At 38.0% G+C, this 14,892-nt stretch overlaps 1 protein-coding gene across 2 annotated transcripts in view; it reads right to left on the bottom strand.

The window, feature by feature from the left end:
* Nucleotides 1-14,892, bottom strand: part of LOC148845952 (C2 domain-containing protein / GRAM domain-containing protein) — a 115,251-nt gene that overhangs the window by 27,071 nt on the left and 73,288 nt on the right. For both annotated transcript variants that reach the window (XM_088956130.1, XM_088956131.1), the window contains exons 11-15: nt 14,242-14,348; nt 6,717-6,860; nt 6,539-6,643; nt 2,676-2,822; nt 2,467-2,520 (exon numbers count right to left, since the gene is read on the bottom strand). In XM_088956130.1, the coding sequence (XP_088812256.1) occupies nt 2,467-2,520; nt 2,676-2,822; nt 6,539-6,643; nt 6,717-6,860; nt 14,242-14,348 (557 nt within the window). The remainder of the gene's footprint in view (nt 1-2,466; nt 2,521-2,675; nt 2,823-6,538; nt 6,644-6,716; nt 6,861-14,241; nt 14,349-14,892) is intronic.

Below are 14,892 nucleotides of genomic sequence, written 5' to 3'. Positions count from 1 at the left end.
AAATACTCATTGCTGATTCAAAAGCTTCTTGTAATCTCTTGCATCTGACTCATTCTTCCAGTTAACAGTTTGAAAATAGTCAAGTTCTTCGTACATAGAGGTAAGGGAAGAGTAGTAGCATGACAAGCTTCGTACATAGAGGTAAGGGAAGAGTAGTAGCATCGTGCCTCTGTTCAAAGAAAGTGGCCTTAGCTTGGTCCCAAATCTCCTTTGCTGTTTCAGCCCACATGAAAGTTATTCTTAGGCTAGGGTGAATGGAGGTTACAAGCCAAGACATAATTAAATAATTGTCTTGATCCCCCCTGTCACGGGCTGTACCAGCCTCTTTGGTGAATTCGGATTAGCTGAACGCGATGGCTGTTCAGAAGGCTGTGGAACCAATGATGAGGTCCATGCCAGTAATAAATTCATGGGACCCACTGTGAAAGGTGCGGGTCCCATTTATTTAAATACTGGCATGGAACCTTATCATTGGTTCCACAGCCTGCTGAACAGCCATTGTGTTCAGCCAAACCTTGTTCCTCTTTGGTGACACTTTTGGACCACTCCAAATAGTTTAGTCCATCAAGGTCAGTAGTAAGAACAGGGGAAACCTTGCTTTCAGCCCATGGACTGAACATATTTTGACCTCTAGTGACTTCAGACATGGCTAAATCATCAGTTGACATTGTCTACAACAGTAAATATAACAACCCACAAGCAACTTGTACCAGAAAAAAGGAACAAGACTAACAATAAAAGAAACCAGGTCTGTTTTCCAGTTTACAGTCCACTGTAAGCAGATAAAAATGAACCAAATTCCTTCTGCAAGAAGTAAATAACAAAATCAAAATAGAACACTTTTAAATACCCCCAAGACAGAAACAAGAGAAAGAACCCTTCAGCTGAACTTCACAGGTCTGCAACTGCCTCGAACTTCCAAGTAAAACAAAAAAACTTCCAGTACAGCTGAAGAAAAAACAGACCTGGATATGAGGGTTGAGAAATCCAAAAAAAAAGGTTTACCACTCAGCCGACTGGACCTCAGACCACACAACAATGAGAGTCACCTCTCCTCACACTCAAACCTCCATCACAGGATACAAGGGGGACACCAAAACAATGACCCTTTTGATCCTACGGCCATAAAGGAAAAAAAATAGTAGAGAAGCCCTTACGTGATCAGTTCCTTCTCAGATTTGAAGTGCTACAATATTTTTCAGAGAAAACTGAGAGACAGAAGAGGAAGAGAAAGGTCCACTAGAGCACCAAACTACTGTCAAACCTGCTCTGATACCATCTGAAATGGAAGGAGAGAAGAGAGAAATAGAGCAGAGAAGAGAAGAGAGATTACCAAAACGATATTAGGGGTGGCACCCTACTTGGCTTTTATATATTAGGGTGTTCAAATATAAAGGGGTTATAACAGGAATACCCCTGATTACAACTTAACAGAAAGGAAAAATAAAACAGGCCCACTAACAGCCCAAGACAGACTAATAGCAGTCCTAACAACAATCATTATTCCTAAAAACACCCCCTACACCTGCGATTTGAGGTTGCCCAAGCTGCAACCATCAAACTTCAGTTTTATGCAGTTCAAAGGTGGATACCATATGCAAACTGTTTTTGGAAGAGGGTGAGTTTGCAATCTGTTGGCAGACCCTTAAGATGCCACTAACTAAGAAGGGTTCAAACAGAGTATGACTTTGACCTAGTGGGCCACTTTCACAGCAATATTCTCAACCAAAGGCTTCTTTTGAATGGTTATCCTCTCTAAATGTCTGCATTTCTTTCTCCAAATTGACCAATGGATGGTGGCTATGTTAAATCTTCATAACATTTCCCCCCTTAATCTTGCAAGAGAAGAAATATTGTTAAAAACGACTTACTGTATCACTAGGAGGGGACCACCTGCAACCTAAAAGATTAAGAAACTATTCCCAAATACTAAAATACCATAAGAAAAGGGGTAGAAGACTAACAAGTATAGAGTAGTTTCACCAATTGACAAACATATTTTCCATATCCATGGAAAATATGTTTGTCAAGTGGAACATCAGTATTATTAACTGCATAAAAGTGATGATGGCCACTATGAGCCAACTTGAAATTTCCTTTGGATGTGACACTGAATCTTAGTTTTTATTTGTCTAATAAAATAGACCGAAGAATAGAGTTGGTATTAGCTATTAGCAGCTCTATTCTTTGGGTATGGTGGTGAACCCATCTGTTTTTCTGCAGAAAGGCATTGATTAATATCATATAGGGACCTGACTGAGAGTATTAGACAGACCAAACTCAGTCCTCGGTATTAGAATATTATAGCTTCTTAGTACTTAAGATTTCTTACATTTCATCTTCACACTTAACACAAGTCAAACATAGGTTTGGAAAAACTAATTAAACAGAAACATGACCTATGAAATGATGAAAGAGAATATAGTTCTCATAAATCCTAACTTAAACTTGCAAAGTATTAGATACCTCAAAATAAGATCCAAATGGAACATCATGTGCCTGTTGCACAGTCTCAAACACCTGAAACAGGAGGGTAGAACAAATCAATAATTTTAAGGTCAATAAAGGACAAAAAATGTATGCCAAGGAAACCAAATGAAAAATTCTCTAAGAACACTAAGGAACAAATTGTAATAAAGAAAAGAAAAGAATTTGCATATGGCTAAAAATCACACCAATGCTTTCTTATCCACCGACAAAACAGCATGCTGCCACTCAGTCATGGCTGTGTCTGGAGGACACATGGGGCTGTGACAAAGAGATCTGAACGTTATTTCTCTGACTTGACCATCATACTCATCTGCGGCATGCCACTGACCCAACTAGAAAGAGAACATGGATGACAAAATACCAAACTGGAAATGTCAGTGGTGAGCAAGAAATTAAAAGTCAAATTCCATAACATTATTTAATGATAGTATTGAGTGTAGAAACTGAACCCACTTAAATTGATGTAACAAAGAAATAGAAAAAAAAATTAGATTGATCATAATCTTAAATCATCACTTCCATAGACTGTATAATAGTGTTGCTGAATATAGGAAATATAGCTGCCTAAACTGTATAATAGTGTTGCTGAATAGAGATTTCAGAATCAAGAAATCAGAACAAAAGCTAAGAGAGGACTCTAATGATGCAGTTGTGATGCTAGGAGTAGGCCTGAGGAAGGGGGATGAGGAATTGTGATGGTTTGTCAAAGGTTATATGATTGCGTCATGTTTAAGAAGCTAGTTTAGTGCTGAAATTCCTGCAATATGCAGAAAGTTCTAGAGAGAGAAATCAAGGAAATTTCAATATGACAAGATTGGAATGAAATTTCTTTAAAAGTGGTTTACTTAGACACCCCCTATACTTTACTATATTTACTAAAATCTACCCTCTAGTTTGTGTTTTACTAAAACACCCCCTGTAGTTTGCAGCCATTTTACTTAAAACTCTGTCCATCAACAACCATTTGTATTTTCATCAATGAATAGTCAATCAACCTCATAAAGTAGTGAAAGGACAGTGTCCTAGAATTTTTGTCCTGAAAATATTAACAGTTAAAAGAAGAATCTGAGTGACATCTACTTGTCTGGGTGTGACCCACTTCTCACCACAGCTACCTACTTGTCTCTCCTCTATCCTAACCGGAAACCCAACTTCATCTTTGACGTTAAATAAAAAATATAAACTAGCTCAAAATCATTCTCCATTGCCAGCACAGTCCGGAACTTCTGCAGAACACCGGTTTACATCAAGGGGGAGAGAACCAAGAGGCCCTGCCTAAATCAATTTTCATCTGTGCATGTGTGGATCCTGCTATGAGCTACCAGGAACACAGCCAGGTCTTCCTAGTGTTAGAACAACACCTTGAAGATCATTCTTAAGATCAAGAGCCCCAGAAAAGGTGATCTGATTTTAACGGAAGAAAATGGTTGAATTGGATTTGGACGATGGCTTGGTTCTGGCATCATAAATTACATCAGTTGATGAGGTCTAGCATATTGGATTTATTAGACATGAAACTTCAACTTGAGTGTGGTTGGGAAGCAGCAATTGGATTTATTAGACATGTCAGATTCTGGGGAGGAACAGCTACTCTTGAGGCAACCCCAGGTCCCTGATTTACCAAATTGAAATTAGTAACATCAACAAAAGACCTTAAATATGATAAACAATTATTTAGAACAATGTTTTGGGCTTCTATTCTTGAATACCCATTTCTCATTAAAAACATACAGGAGAACATAGCACCCCTCTCAAGATTTTGTCATTGACATTTGCCATCATTAAGTATCCTGTTTCAAAAGCTCTATTAAATGTACCTCTAATCTTTGTTCCAATCTGTTGAAGGAAAAACTCAGATGGGCAACCTATAAGACTAACTAGAACTGGTTCAATAAAGGCTTTGTAGCAGATATTGTACTCGTAAGAACCTTCCTGTAAATGCTCAACAAGGAATGAACTGCCCCTGGGAGCTTCTGTCCAGCTGTTAAGTAATGTATTTCTTGCCTTCCATTACAGGAAAAGTGAAGAAAATGTTCTGAACCTGCTGAAGTTAGATACCTTTGATGTTCACCAATGATATAAAAATTCTGGGCACTGTGGATGTAATTTCTCTGAACCATATCATTGTCTCCAGAATTATTAGACTGACAGTTTATTGGCCTCTGACTAGTTTCTTAAACAAACCAAAGGGATATGGTTTCACACAGGAGTTGGTAGCTAAGAAGTGAATTTCTGAGCTAGGGTCTGCTCTTGATCAGATTGCGACGCAATGAGTGCTGAGATTGTGAAAGAGATGTTCTTCCTGTTCTGATTCAACATCCCATGTTTTTGAATCTCCACGTCTGTTCAGATGCAAGTTATCTGAAAATGAAAATGAAAGCAGTCATGCTCTTGTACTTGCACAGCACAAGAAGCAGATGCACTCTATATGCCTTCCATAGTTTTCAAGGTGCCTAGGCAATTTTGGGTGACACTGGGGTGCTTAGTCACCTAGGTGATAAAAATTTCATAATATAAAATTCTAACTTTTGGATAGTTCCCTAGTTTTGTATACCATTCAGCATGTATAATAATTGAAAAAAATAGCAATTCTCTTTATTAAGAACATTAAATTTCCTCTAAAAATGTGGCAACTCATCACATCTAAAAGATAAAAAATCTTGTACAAATATTAATTTAATTATTTTCAAAAATAATACTGCTGTAATAAGAATTTAATAGAGAATTTCATATCAAGGTTCAAAATATCGATATGCCCGATACGCCAGTAGAGGCATATCAGGCAATATCAATACTCTTTTTTCACTTTTTTTTTATTTTTTTTCTCAAAACCGGTTCAGGGGGGCTGGTTTAAGGCTCCTCCACCCCCTGAACCGATCAGAACCCTGATACACCCACTGTAGGGGCGTATCAGGGAGCTCCCAGAACGATTTGTATCGGCTGATACGGGCCGATACGTGTTGATACTTTGAACCTTGTTTCATATCAATTAACAGCTAAAGATGGTCAACTTTATATGATAAATATTCAAGATGGAAAGTAAAATAGAAAAAATAAGGATGGAGTTTCTGTTTTATTTAATTAGAGAGAGATAATAGAAAAAAAGAACCTCTTTATAATTCTATTCTTTCTTTCCTCTTTCTTTCTTTCTTTTTTTCTTTCTTTTTCTCTCCTCAAAACCCTTTGATCTTTTAAATTTCAATAGTAAAACATTAAAACAAAGTATTGATATATATAGCATATAATAAAATGTATTAACACATATTATAAAAGGCACCCGCCTTGTCATTTTTGTCGCCTAGGCAACTAGTTGCTAAAAATCAAGGTGTTTGGGCGAGGCGCCTAGGCGATGCCTTGACAACTATATTGTCTTCGAACAGGGAGAACTGTCCCTTGCCCGTATTCTTACAGGGCAAAAGAGACACTTTCCTTCTTTATTTTCTTTCAATGTTTGTGGTCCAACGGAAATTAGGGTTAAACAGGTAATTTTACACTTCCATCAAAGAGGAATAGATTTAAATAAGACATGTGCAAACTACTGGGGGTGTTTTACTAATACCCAAACTAGAGGATGGGTTTTAGTAAAAGACAGAAGTATGTAGGGTGTCTAAGTATACCACCCATTCTTTAGGTAAGCAATCTAAGGCAGGAGATTGAATTTAAAGAGGTTTTATGAGGTTGGACACAAAAAGATGAGAGTTGTCAAAATTAGAAACTTTAGAGAACTAGGTTTTTTAGTGCGAAATTTTGAAAACTGTTTTAATGGAATAACAGGATGAAAAAGAACCTTGGATATGGGAGATGGCTGAATCAGATCTGGCTTTCATCATGGTTTGGTAGGGAAACTTTAGAGAGAGAAGTTTCTCTCTCTAGAAAGCTGTCTGGAATTACTTGATTGTGACATGTAAAGTTGTAAATGTCTCTTGCACATCATATTGGAACATAGGCATTGATGTATAAAGTTGTAAATGGAGAAAATGGTCAATTCCTCAAGCTTAGAAATAGTATCATCTTCCAATATAAGGATCATAGGTTAGAAGAAACTTACATTAAGATTAGTATCCTTTCGTGCTAACCGGTATTCATTTGTAAAATCTGAATCATCAGCCAATAACACATTAAAGAACTGCTCTGCTGTGCAGGGGAAAGCATTCTGGGAGAAAACAAATGGATCAAGTTAGAAGCAAGCAGAAACCCTTGTCATTGTCATCGTAGGTTGTACTTACATTGTAAATACCAACTAGAACTTCATCTTTGATAAAAGCTTGGAATTTTCCAGCCTTAGGAACTTCGTCTTCTGGAACTTTTGTCTGTCTCCTATTGCTTCTGACAGAGCTGCTTTGAGCACGCAATGCAGACTCTTCCTTCTCCTATGTTACAATAAAAACAGAAACATTGTGAGTTGGTGACAGAACTTCATTCAGTTAAATATAACCAAGAATTAGATCACCAAAAAAATGGAATAGACTAATTTGGAGTTAAAAGTACTAATAGAAAGTGCAATGCAAAACCAATAGAAACAAGAAGAGTTCTAGTGCAGAGATAAAAAGACCCTGTAAGAATTATATTGAGCATATCCAAGTATTTTAACAACTCCATGAACATGAGGCAGTTCTAGCTTTTCACTAACCTAAGGCATTTGGAAAAGATAATGAGTCAGTCAATGACAGGCTCTCCCATGTAAAGCCCAAAATGAATAACTCCCTTTAGTTTGGATATGAAACAGAACAAAAGAGCTATTGATCAGACAATGCAAAATTTTGACTTTAGAAGACTAATCAATGTTTTAAAAGGCCTGGGAGGCATATACTTGGAGGAACACCTCCAGGCAAGGCGCCCTCAAAATACACTGAGGCGTATACTGGAGGTGTTGATGCCTGTGAGGTGTACATCTCAGGTGCACACCTCATGCACCTCCGGTGCCTTGTACTAAAAGAAGGAATAAAGAAAGGAAAAAGAAAAAAGGAAAGAAAAGAAAAGAAAAGGAAAAGAAAATGAAATGAAAGGGAAGGGAAGGGGAAGGAAAGAAAAAGAAAGAAAGAAAGAAAGGAGAGAAGAAAGAAGAAAGAAAGGTAAGAAAAGGAAAGAATAGGGATTCCTGAACACCACTGAGATAGCACTTCTAGATATGGTCCTTCAACATAGATCAATTCCCAGCCTCCCTATTTGATACTCCAGATCTATTGTCCTCAAAGATATTACCCTACATTTTCCATTTCAGCCACATGTCTTTTAAAGGGTCAGATTTACAGCTAACATAACCTACTAATTCAGCATCTGGCACTCCATGAACCATCATACAACCAGAATCTCTCCGTTCCACCACACTGCTCTTGATTATCCACATAATTCATCCCTTCAGATGGACCATCATCTGGAATCCTAAAATCAGACACTTCCAAGATGATGCCCCCTTATCCCACTTTAATAGAAAACTGGCTAGTTGGTCTCAGGTTACTGCTGAACAAGTCCTCTTGCAGATGAACTAGCATCATGAAAAGACCTTGTTGAATCATTATCCACTACAGTTTCTCGCATCTTTTCAAATCAGCCCCATCACTAGAAACACTAGCTTCCAAATGAAAAGCAACATCCACCCCACTCTAATCTTCTCAATTGTCCTTACTCCTTCCCCCAACCTTTTCGTCCTCTCTTCTGAAGCCGCTAGGAACATGAGTAAAGACTGTAAAGACAGAATCCTCAGGGACATTTCCATCTATTGCAGCCAGATTCTCTCAGGGAACCCAAACACTTCTCTTTATTTCAAGATTTAGCACCCTCTGTATTCCAAACATATCTACTACCTCCACTTCTTTTTCACCACCTGATTGTGGGCATCAGGTAATGATCCAAACCCACTTATTGTCACTTGCCCTCACCATTTTCTCACCTGATCCATGTTACACTTCAAATCATGCCAGCCACCAAGCAATGTCAAACATAAATTAGCATTCCCAGAGCTTTCCAGATTTTCCCTTGTTTTGAGGGAGTAACCCTCTTTTTCCCCACCCAAAATCCCACAAACATCTCTCTCATTGCATCCTTAGATTTCTTCCGCATCAAACTGCCACTAAAAGATCTGCCTTCAAATCCCCTCCAATCCTTCCTCTCACCATCATTATCTTTCATCTACATCTGATAAAAGTGAAGACACAAGACTACCCATTTAACCTGCCACGTGTTGATCTATGAACTTTGTGAGTCTCCAGATTCCTCATGCATCTCACTTAGATTGGCAGCCTGCTTAAAGTTTTTCTTTACTCTGATGGTTCAATTTCCTTTTCAGTATTAGCCCAACCACAGTTCAATTTAACCAGGGGGAAGACAAAAAAGCCCTGCTATCACCATGGATAAGAATACTTTGAAAAGCATCTTAATATTTTTCTAAAACAACAAGGAATATTTATAAGATTTCTTGTGTTTATACACCTCAACGGAATGGCTGGTGAAAGGAAGAATTGGCATCTCATGGAAATCACTCAAGAATTGTTGTTTTATATAAATGTTCCTGGTTGGTATTGGGCAGAAAGAAGATTCTCAATCTAACCAAAATGTATAGTAACAACAAAGAAAAAAGTCAAAATGGAAAGTAAATGACATATAACGAAGATAAGATGGCCAAAATACTAAAATGGAGACAGAGAGAAGGATGGCTATTTTTTTTTATATAGGAAATGGTAACTTTCATTAGATAAATCCATAAGAAAAAACTGTCACCTTCCAAAGTAAAAGGTGACCCCTGAATAACAAAAATCTTACAACACTGCACAAAACAAGAACTCCCGATTCACCCCTTGTTTTGCTAGGTTGTCAGCTAAAGCATTTGCTGACCTCCTAGACCAATACACTTTTGCATCCAGCTCCCTTGTGAGGCTCAATAATTCCCTTACCTATTGTCTAAAGGACCACGTTCCCAAACTATTTGATTGCAGCCAACCTACTACTAATTTTGAATCCCCCTCCACTTCCAACTGTTGAAAACCCAATTGCTTGGCCCATCTGAGCCCCTGGAGGAGCACCAAAACTTCAGCTCTAAGCAAGTCTCCCACACCTATTGGACCACAATACAAAGCTAGGATTTTTCCTTCTGCATCTCTAAACACACCCCCCTATTCCAGAAGGTCCAGGGTTCCCAATAGAGCTGCCATCAAAGTTCAGTTTGACATGACACTGCAAAGGGGACCAAACTGCTTGTATGGTAGGTGATGAAGTAGATCTTGCTAAAATACTCCAGCCTCTAATCAAATCATCTGTAGAGACATCCTTGAACAGGTCAAAAGTTTTCGGCCAATGTACTGCCTTGATGGTGATCCCTTCAATAACTTCAGGAGCTGATTAATCTTTCCCTTGGAAAATCCTATTGTTTCTCTCTTCCCATACTGCCCACAAGATAGCTGCCCTTGTTGTTCTCCACATCACCCTTCCTTTCTTCTTTGGTTGTCGGAAAAAACTAGGGTCAAATAAATCCAGAGAAGGATAGCTATGTAAGTCTCTTAATTTTCTCTTATTTGATTTATACAGTTGCATGCTATTGTTTCTTGAGCAATAAATGTGCAGTTATACTTTTTCTAACAATTCTTTGAAGGTTAATTAATTCAATGTTTCTAGAAGATTTCCTTATTTTTTAGATCTTCTATATATCTTAGCAAAATTAGTGAAATATCACAAAAGTTTCCTTTTCATATTGTCCACTCTAATGTTTGGGACCCTACTTCTGTTATTGCTGAGAGAGGATACAAATATCTTATTAGCTTCGTTGATAATTTTTCCCAATATACTTGGATCTACATGCTTAGATCACATGATTAAGTGCCAAAAGTAATATAACATTTCCAGAGGATGGCATTCAGTGTTCACACAATTGAGGTACAAATTTTCCATTTTGATAATGCTCATGAGTATTTCTGAGAAGATGTAAATCAGTTCTTTACTCAAAATTGCACCATTCATCAAAATTCATGTCCAAGAACACTTCAACATAATGGTGTTATTGAGAGAAAAAACAAGTACCTACTTGAAGTTGCTAGAGGCCTGATGCTACATATGCATGTACGGAAGCATTTTGGGGTGGATGTTCTTCTCGCAACTGCATATTTGATCAATTGCATGCCAACACATATTCTCCAATTCAAGGCCCCACACCATCTCTTTTTTCCTCTCCAGTGTTTTGTCCATGACCTGTCTTCATCATGAGGCAAACTTGACTGTTGTTCTTTTCCTTGTATTTTCTTTAGATACCCTACTGCTCAAAAGGGGTATAAGTACTATGTATGACTCTTCTCAACATGTCTACATATCCATGGATGTGTCCTTTGTTGAGTATCAATTTTCTTCCCTGCCCCTCAAGGGTAGAATAGTAACACTAAGGAGAGGCAAGTTCAGCTTCCTCTTCCTATGTCTGAACCCCCTATGTCTCCTTGTCATGCTCATGCTCTTTTTCAGTGTTTGTATTGTCGTTCTCATTCTCGTTCCTGTCCTCATAGCCAGAAGGACCAGCATACTCTACCATATGCAAATTCACCTGAAGCAGCACATCTTGATCTAACGGACTCTCAAGAAGCAAACCTAAAAAGCAGTACACGTCTTGTTAAGCAATGTACTAATCCTTCTAGTGAACCTATATGTGATCTGATGTTCCCATTGCTATCCATTAGGTACTCATTCATGCACTACTAACATCCTATTAGTCAGTTTACCACTTGTGATAACCTTTCTTCTTCATATCCCTGTTGGAAAGAAAGGTTTGTCAGAGGCTATGAAATCTCCTATTATTCGCTATCTCTAGTGTTCCTATCCTTGTTGCATAGGCTCTGGACTCTCCTGAAGAATGACATGTTGGAGGAAATCAGTGTTCTCCAATAAGAATAACACATGGGATTTAGTAGGCCTTCCTGAAGGTAAAGAACCAATAGGTATAAGTGGGTTTTTTCTATGAAGCATTGGGCTGACAGTTCAATAGAGAGATATAAGCTAGGAGGTTGCCAAGGGTTTCTCTTAAACATATAGAGTTGATTCTATAGAGTTATTTTCCCCTGTTGAAAAGAAGGATTTTATCCGTGTCCTTTACCTTGATGTGAAAAACGCTTCTCTGCACACTTGAAGAGGTGTATATGGTTCATCCCTGAGGTCTCTGCACCACGGAGACAAAAAGAAAGGTCTGTTAGTTCAAGAAGTCCCTGTATGACTTAAAACAATCTCCCAGGGCATGGTTTGGTAGGTTCAATAATGTGGTGAAGTAGGTCGCCTTTAAGCAGTGTCACAGTGATAAAGCTCTCCTTGTTAAGAGAGATGGAAATATAATGGCAAGTCTGATAGCAAACGTGGATGATATTGTCATTACTAGGAACTGAGAGTCAGAACTACAAAAGTTGAAGAAGTTCTTGGGATCATAGTTTGAAGTCAACGATCATGGACCTCTAAAATACTTCCTTGGAGTTGAGGTTGCAAGGTCAAATAAGGGCATCATCATTTCATAGAGGAAGTACATACTAGATCTTCTTAACAATGCTAGCAAACTGGTTGTCAAACCAACTGACTCCCATTGATAACAATTACAGACCTGGGGAAAGTGATGGTGAACCACTCTGATGTGCAGATGTTCCATAGACTTGTCGGTAGACTGTTATAATAGCTATAAATAGATCAAATATAGTTTATGCAGTTAGGTTGTTAAGCCAGTACACTCATTTTCCCAGGACTACTCATCTTGTTGCAACTGAACGGATTCTTAAGATTCTTGAAGAAACACCCCAGCAGAGATATTCTTTTTTCCAAGCATGACCACTTGAGGGTGGAAGCTTAAATTGATGCTGACTAGGCTGGATCGATAGATGGCAGGAGATCTCCTACAGGTTATCGTACATTTGTTGGAGACAATTTATTGACTTGGAGGGGTAAAAAGCGCAGATAGTAGTTGCAAGATCTAGTGCTGAGGCTGAATATAGAGCCATGGAACATGGTGTGGCATAATATTTATGGCTAAAGAACATTTTAATAAAGTTGGGGTTTGAAGTTCCTAGATCAATGTTTCTCCATTGTGGCAACAAGGAGGCAATTAACATTGCTCACAATCCAATGAAGAATGAGAGGACAGGGCATATTGAAGTGGACAAGCACTTCATATCTTAGAAGCTTGAAAGTGAAGAGATCTGTGTTCCTTATGTTAACTGTTAAATCCAACGATCAGCTCAGTGATATCTTCACCAAGGGTGCACTTGGCTATCGGCATGTTGATCTTTGTAACAAATTGAGGATGATAGATATATATAACCCAACTTGAGAGGGGGTGTTTTTAGGAGTTTGGATTATTGTATCAAGTGTTCTGTTATGATTGTCAGGGGTATACTTATAATTTGATTCTCTTTTATGACATCCTAATATACAAGTTAGAGTCAGGGAGCCATCACTCACTTGTTGATAGCTTGAAACCACTGCATTCTATTCTCTTTTCAACCAAAGTACAATGACTGTTCTGACCCCTATTAAATGAGTGGACAGAACTTAAAACGTGACTTGAACATAACTCAAGGCAAAGTGAGATAACTCTTTTGGATATTCTCAGATGAGATAGTGTGATCTTGGTCAGAAGTGGCACGGACCGATATAAGGAAAGACAATGTGACTGTGGACTGGAAATCTCCAGCTGAAAACGCATTGAAACTGAACTTTGACAGCAATTTTATGGATAATCCAGGGAGGCAAAGTATTGGAGGTGTATTCAGGAACCACTTGGGCATGGTGGTGGCTATGTATTGAGGACCAACTGGCATTGGCAACTTGGTTAGAGCTGAAAATATTGGCTATGTTACAAGGACTAAGACTAGAAAAATCACTAGGCTTACGAGAGATACATGTGGAAGGAGACTAAAAATTGGTCATTTCATGGACAAGACAAATGAATTCAGGACCTTGGAGTTACAGGCATGCTTTTAGGGAGATAGGTCACCTATCAACGTAACTCCACCGATTTTACCTGGGTTAGAAGAATTGCAAATGGGATGGTCGATGTATTACCAAAACAAGGAGTGAGCAGACATCAATTCTTCTGGGAAAAATGTAAACCATGGTACTTCAGTTTGGTTGGAGTTTTCCAACATTGTACTAAACTCATAACTCTTTTCTGATATAATAATTTATATTACTGATCAAAACAAAAGGGGACATAGATGCCCCTACATACACCTACTTCTTGACATCAAGCATAGTTGGGATTACTTATCTCAAGCTCTTCAATACTATCCTCCTTTTGTCCTCTTGTTTCCTTACCTCCAGCAGTCAGGAATACTCCTAACTATTTTCCTAGTTAAGCTCAATATTCAACCTAATGTAACACCTCATCATTTAGTTAAAAGATAGGAGAATAAAGAAGTCACAATCTCACCAACAACAGCAAATTCAAGCAACTAATATGGAAGCTAAATCCAATGAGATATAGAATTATTCTATTGGCCTAGTACCAGAGTTTCAATGAGATATTATAGGAAGAAGACAATGCTCTTGGTGATACAATTATTGAACACTCTTAAAGGAGATGGTGATATCTTTTGATAATTACACTAATCTGGGATGTCAACGAGGATTGAAAGATATGCCTTCACTGTATAAATAGTATACCCTTTTCTCATGCAATGATACAACCGGCTTATGAAAAGGTTTCAGTTCACAGATATTGTGAAAGGCAAATAACTTTCTTTAAACGAAGAAAGACATCCACCACCCATTATGCAGGTAATACAAGTTTGTAGAACAAACCTTCTTTTCAGCTGCTAACATAGCATCAAAGTTCTTTGCTGCACGTTGCAAAGCTTTAATTGCATGATTTCTGTTCCAAAATGATGCAAATTTGTATCTGACTCTACCTGAACAATGAAAAAATGGAATTCAAGCAGATGGAAATACATATCAAGCAAAAGGAAATTCATAGGTCCTCTATTCAACTTATGTTAATAAGGGTTTGGCAAAAACATATATGCTGGATAACAACATGGCAGTATGACACAACCCTCACTAGGACATAAACGATGCTGTTGAATTACCCATATATCAAGTCATAATGTTGGGGCTTTTTAGGTGCCCTACTTCCCTCCTAGAATGAATAGCACAAATTCAATATCTCTAGGTATTATTGTGTGTTGGACATATTTCATCCACTGCATGATCTGGTTTGTGGTTTGATTGAGTAAAAAAATATTGATTGTTCTTCATGGACTTGCATTCCTCAGTTCCTCTATAGTGTATCTATCTCAACAAGATCTTCAAGTTGAACAACCGAAATCTGGTCTAATCTCTATTTCCTTATGTTCTTTCTTTTCCGGTATGTTTTTTTAATTTTAAACTATACAAGATAAATATGATACCCAAGACATAAACAGATTCTGAGGTGTTAGATTTCTCCTACCAATT

Source organism: Nelumbo lutea, chromosome 7 (genome assembly GCF_056320005.1).
Source record: "Nelumbo lutea isolate HS-2025 chromosome 7, American lotus-T2T, whole genome shotgun sequence".
Taxonomy (NCBI): domain Eukaryota; kingdom Viridiplantae; phylum Streptophyta; class Magnoliopsida; order Proteales; family Nelumbonaceae; genus Nelumbo; species Nelumbo lutea.
The sequence above is the reverse complement of the archived record's forward strand: the minus strand, read 5'-3'. Positions and strand labels throughout refer to the sequence as shown.